General features: G+C 42.5%; 1 protein-coding gene across 1 annotated transcript in view; it reads left to right on the top strand.

The window, feature by feature from the left end:
* Pappa (pappalysin 1) overlaps positions 1 to 5,698 on the top strand; it is a 226,188-nt gene extending 220,490 nt beyond the window's left edge. Inside the window, exon 22 of the mRNA XM_070012448.1 lies at positions 1,516 to 5,698. Coding sequence (XP_069868549.1) covers positions 1,516 to 1,623 — 108 coding nt within the window. The 3' untranslated portion in view covers positions 1,624 to 5,698. The remainder of the gene's footprint in view (positions 1 to 1,515) is intronic.
* Positions 5,699 to 6,000: the final 302 nt, after the last annotated feature.

Raw genomic sequence — 6,000 nt, forward strand, 5'->3', positions numbered from 1 at the left:
ATTTCATATATCCCTCACTGCAGTGTCAGAAAGTATAGGTCTATGCTTTCATTGCTCTCATTTAATGAATGAGTTTGAAAAGGTTCCGAAAATTGTTGATGTTCAAGGTCACCCTTCAAGTTGGTGGAAAAAACAAGCTTTCTACTAAAATCTTCCTGACATTTAGCCCTACATCTTAAATCATTGCAAGATGTTAGGATAGTGAGAGGCTGGGAACTAGGGTTGGGGAGAGAAAGAGAGAAGGGAAAAGGTAGACAAAGAGGTAGGGCAAAGAAGCAGAGAAAGGTTAAAAGAACCAGATTCAGAGAATGAATTCACAAATACATGAGAGTGAGGGAGAGAAACAGAGATGCTCTCAGAGACTCTGTGATCACTTGGAGACCCTGTCCAGGCAGGAGGCAAATGAGGTCATTAAATCCATCTGCGCAGATGGGGGACCCTCTGGGGAATGTTACAAGCAAATGTCATGATGCAATCAGGTGAAATGGACTTGCGTTAGTTTAGGCTGGGAATCAGCAGGGACTGCCCTGCACTGTTTGAGAAGATGGATCATTTGCTGCAAGGAGAAGACACTTGTTTTGTGGAGTTTTTCCTATCATTTTATAGAAAGGCAAGCCAGCCCAGGGTCACAGAGTACATGGAAGGATGAACTCAGAAACAGCATAAACTCTCTTTCTCTTTCTTTCTCTCTCCCTCTCCCTCCTTCTTCTCTTTCCCTTCATTCCTCCACTTTTCCCCTCCCTCCGCTTTCTCCATCCTTTCTTCTTCCTCTCCCCCCTCCCTCATTCTAGGATGCTTCTGAGGCTCTTCAGAAACTTTTGTTCAAAATCTATTTGTACATTTCAGATTCAATGGATGGTAATTTCAGTTTGCCTGAGGCAAGGTTTTAAATCATTGTCTCCCCCAAACCCAAACAACTCTATATGTACAGAAAGCTGTTTTCTTAAAAGATACTTTCTCTACTGTAGTTGATCATCATGATAGACCTATATGTGAGGTAATTCATGGTAGAATTCATCAACTTGGTAGAGTATGTTGCGATTATTCACCCAGTTTTATCCAGCCCTTACTGTGTCCAGTCCTTTTTTTATTATTATTATTAAAACCAGTCTTCTCTGAGTTTCAGAGAAAAGCAGCTTGAATGTTTCACATCTTACTTGGTGGTAATGCTTATTCCTCTCTCAGCCTCATTTTCCTTTATAATAAAGTGATGTTTGTAGTAGAGCTTTTTTTTTTTTTTAACAGAGTTATAAAAGGGACTCAATAGTTTCTGACCTGGAAATTATTCTGCATACTGTCCTACAGACCCATAATGAATGCCCAAGTAGAAGAAACTGGCATGACAAGTACTTGATAAAAGCGACCACCATGCTAACAAGAAGCAGCGCTTGAACTGACCTTGAATTTCCTGTTTCACAAATCCAGGGCTTAACCCCACTCCCCCATGTTTTGTCACACTAAGTCCTGCTTTAGATCAAACTTCCTGATACACAACTTCTGTTTATCTCCCCACAGGTCACCCCCTTCCCTATGTCCTGTGACCTACAAGAAGACTGTGCTTGTCGGGACCCTGAAGCCCAAGAACATAGCAGAAAAGACCTCCGGGGATACAGTCATGGCTAAAGCAGGACAAGAAGTGTGAAAGAATTCCCAGTGCCAGGACCCACATCCCTTTGGTATTGTTTTCACAGTCCGCTGCTCAATGGAATGGCCTCTCCACACCAGGGATCCTTAGCAACCCAACCAGTCTGCCTTTAATTTCACCCAGGAAGGACTCACAGTGGGGCGAATGAACCAAGTCGCATCCTGTTGAATGATGGAATGGAATTCCATCCCAACGTTCTGAAATGGATTGCCATAGGCAATGCAAATATGCGTGCAGTTCCAGAGCCTCCTCCAAATGCTAATCATTTGTCACATGACCATAGCCAAAACACCTTCTGTATCTAGGAGTATGCACATCTGTGGTTAGTACACAACGTGCATGCATACACACCCATACAAACATCTGTGTGAGAGAAGTTCTGGAGACTGAGGAGAGAGAGGAGAGGGAGAGAGAAAGAGAGAAACTGGGAGAAACTCAATCTTTCCTTTCCCAAGCTCCAAACCAACACTGTCCTTGGGAGAAAGAGAGTTACAGAAACTGCTAGGACCAAGATAGCTCACACTCTGAGGCTTAGAATAAGCAGGGCATGCACGAATGTGTGTCTTTGGGGAGTGGAAGTGAAGTGGCCTGTGTTCACCAAATTTCTAGAGAACTAGGGCCCAGGGAGAGGTAAAGATTCCAAGGTTAGCAATACTCCCAGATTCTTCTGCTGCCATGGGGATTTTTACCCCAACACCAGGGCTCAAGGCCAAGCTGGAAATGGTTAGGACTACAAATTCAAGGTATTATATCAGACCCCTGCTGGAGACTTGAGGTCATAATATCCCTCCACATCTCACCATTCCCCAGATCTAGCCTTGGGACTACATTTGCTGCTACTTTTTCTGCTGCTCTATCATATACATTGGGTAACTCCAAGATGGTAGAACTAGGTTAGGAGAACTTCCACACAACCAAACAGTCTGCCTTAAAAGTGACCCACATTTCCTCATAGTTCCTCATTTCTTACCCTTTCGGCAAGACTACCACCCTCATGGGTCCACCTGGTAAAAAGTTAAATCCCCACCCTGAATGGGCTTCTCATCCTGGAAGGGAGTAGAGGAAACTCAGATGCTGGAGTCCTTCCCGAGAGTCCAGAATGTCTAAGCCAGTGTTAGATTTTTGTAATCAAGTGGAACAGTGTTAATGTTTCAGCCATGCAGGGGCTGTTGGAAATGTCCGAACACTTGGGTTGTTATCCCTATACTAGTCTTCCTAGCCCTCTAGGCTAGAATGGGTAGTAAGATCCTCACTGTTGCTCACAGTAGATATAATTCTAGAACAGAGTATCATTTTGGATAGGATCAGTGTAGACTTCGTTCCAGAAGGTAGCCCAGAGATCACAGCCTCAGTATCCAACATAGTCTTATGTTTTCCATGGAATGTTTTATCTTTTCCATACTCTTTTTCCATACCTGTGGCCAGAAAACCCTTCCTTCTCCAAAGGTTAAGAAATAATCAGTCAATTGCTTATGGAAGCCCCAAACTTTTTCGAGCCTCTTTGCCACTTTTCAATCAATTACATGTTCACTCCCTTTGAATTGAATATGGGAAGGGATTAATACAGAATGAGGTGAAGAGAGTGGTTCGATATATTTTCTGAAACCTAGAACTGGGAAGTAAAAAGATAGGGATGGTCTAAATGACTTATATCATATAAATATGTCCTTAACTCAAGTGATCTCAAGTCCAGTGAAGACAACCAACAAAGGTGAAATCTAGCCGGGTGCCAGTGGCTCAAGCCTGTAACACTAGCTACTCAGGAGGCTGAGATCTGAGGATCACAATTAAAAGTCAGTCCAGGCAAGAAAAGCCATGAAATTCTTATCTCCAATTAACCACCAGAAAACCAGAAGTGGCACTGTGGCTCAAGTGGTAGAGCAGTCACCTTGAGCTGAAGAGCTGAGGGACAGTGCCCAGGCCCAGATTCAAGCCCCATGACTGACCAAAAAAAAAAAAGTGAAATCTAGGCCCATGTTTAGCTTCTCCTAATTCCTGCATCTGGAACAGGTATCACTAATCCATCACAGCCCTTTCTCTTACTGGGACCAAAAATAACTTCTGAAACTGTCTTCATATATCATTCCCAACAGCTTTTTCCTGCTGATCACAAACACTTGAAAAGGCATCTCTTGGTCATCTGTGGTCTGCTATATTAAGAAATCTATCAGGTGCTTTTCGCACAGATGCCCATATATAAGGATGCTACTTAGGGTACGTGACTTTTCCCGTGTAACAGACTCTGAAATTGGCTTCTGAAAAATGGAGGGGTGCCCACCATCATGAAGACCAAACTCAAATCCTTCATGGTTCCTCCTTATAAAGCCATGTCACATGTATAGCCAGAGATTTTTATTTTTCCTGTAATCACTGGGGCCAGTCTTCAACAAAGCAAACAAACAAACAAAAAATACTGAGAGAGAACAATATTAGGAAAGTAGATCCTGTTGTGTAAAGTTTATCCCTCATCTTAAGCTCCTTCTGTTGCCCTAGGTGAGTTATCCAGCTGTGTGGTGTTTAGCTCAGAAGATAGAAGCTAAGGACAGCAACAGGACTGCATTCCTGGTGGTTTAATTGCACTCAAAAGCGATACAAAAACACTCTGGAGATGGACAAATGATACTATTAATAGCCAGATGACAGGAATCACAACTTCCCCTAAGTCAGTGGTCATCCCATTTCTGCCTGCACTCTATTATCCTTCACAATACCCTCCAGTTAAGCAAAAGTTTCTGGAGGCTGACATCTTTCTTCAGATTGGCAAACTGAATTGAGCTCATCTGGGTAAAACCCATTCAGTCTCTTTTTAAAATTATCATTCAATTCAGTTATTAACAAATTCAATACCTGCCAAGGACAGTAGGCAAAAGGAGCTACTTGACTGGTGGCCAATCACATGCCCATGTGAAAAGTATAATTAACAGGATCCCCTCCAGCCTTAGAGGAGCAGGGGCAGCTCTGTCCATGCAATGTACCAATTCCCAATTCTTCCCTCCCCTGCGGGGGGTTGGGGGTGATAAACTCCTTATCACAGCCTTTCAGTCATCTGTTAGCACGATGAGGTACTACTGAGGATGTGGTCATGTACTGCTGTGTATTCGCAGGCCAAGGACTGTAAAACACCTGGGGGTTCTGCATCGGAAAAAGTATTAGGCTGTTCACAGCAAGGAGGCAAAGATGAGGGGACAGTTCTCTGAGACCTATCCTAGGAAGCCTTTCGAAGCCACAACCTAACTGCCTGTCCAGGGGACTTACATTATCCCTAGATTCTGTGCCAACAACCTTGTAAGGGAATGCAGTCTTCAGGTAGTCAGTTTGGTTGAGTGAATTGAGGTGTAAAGGAAGGGAGAGATTAACGGTCATAAATAGCAGGCCTTTGGAGACGGAGGGTATCAGCTGCTGCTCTTGGCTTCAGTATACTGGGTCACTGCCGAGACAGTTCTCTTGGTCTTTTTCCCACCTTGGCTGTTGCTTAAATGCTATTTGTTGAAAATAATTTCGTAAGACAGATTTCAGCTACCTCCCTTCCAGGTTCAATTTAACTTGGTTGTAACTGTCAGTTTGTTATAGGTCTTACCTGTGTTGGTGGTTTTTTCTTTTTTTTCCTTAAAAAGCAAGAAATAGAAAAGAAAGAAAAAAGGAAAGAAAAAAGGAAAGGAAGAGACAAAGAAACAAAAAGGAAAGAAAGAAACCTTAATGTCATACTAACCATTTTGAGGTTTTGTTTTGTGTTGTTTTCTTTTCTTTTTTAATTTCTGGAACTACTTCAAGTGAGAAAATAAGTAGAAGAAGTCAATGGAGACAAAAAAGTGTACAGATAGAAATTAATAGAATACAGCAAACTTAAAAAGGAGATACAAATGCATGATTACACAGAATAAAAACCCTATTTTTATGTTTCCTAAAGGAAATTGTTTATTATACAGACTGATTAGATAGATAGAGCATTAAAAAATTCCCTAGAAGCTATAGAGTGGTATTTCGTAACACTGTTATTTTCTATACATTGGGGGGTAGATCCAGGAAATATGGCATTCCTCTTGTTTTGTTCTTGTTGGGGGGGGGGTCATTTTGTTCATTTGCTTGGTGGCCATTGGTGGGAATGGGGAGAGGGGAGGGCTCGACGTTGGTTTTACCAAATGTTACGGGAACCTATTGTGATGGTGGTGGTGTGCTTTTCACAATACAAGATATTTGCATTGCCCAGTATAGCACTGGACTTCAGAGTCTGTGCTCAGAACTACACCTCACAACCCAGTCTCCTCAAAAGCTGCTGCATGTCCAGACAGGTCACTCCAGTGAGTCTTTGGAAAAGCAAGACAAATCCAGTATACAACAGACATGAAAGAGAAGCA

The sequence above is a fragment of the Dipodomys merriami genome, unplaced genomic scaffold (assembly GCF_024711535.1).
Source record: "Dipodomys merriami isolate MVZ:Mamm:240054 unplaced genomic scaffold, mDipMer1.0.p SCAF_11, whole genome shotgun sequence".
Classification (NCBI taxonomy): domain Eukaryota; kingdom Metazoa; phylum Chordata; class Mammalia; order Rodentia; family Heteromyidae; genus Dipodomys; species Dipodomys merriami.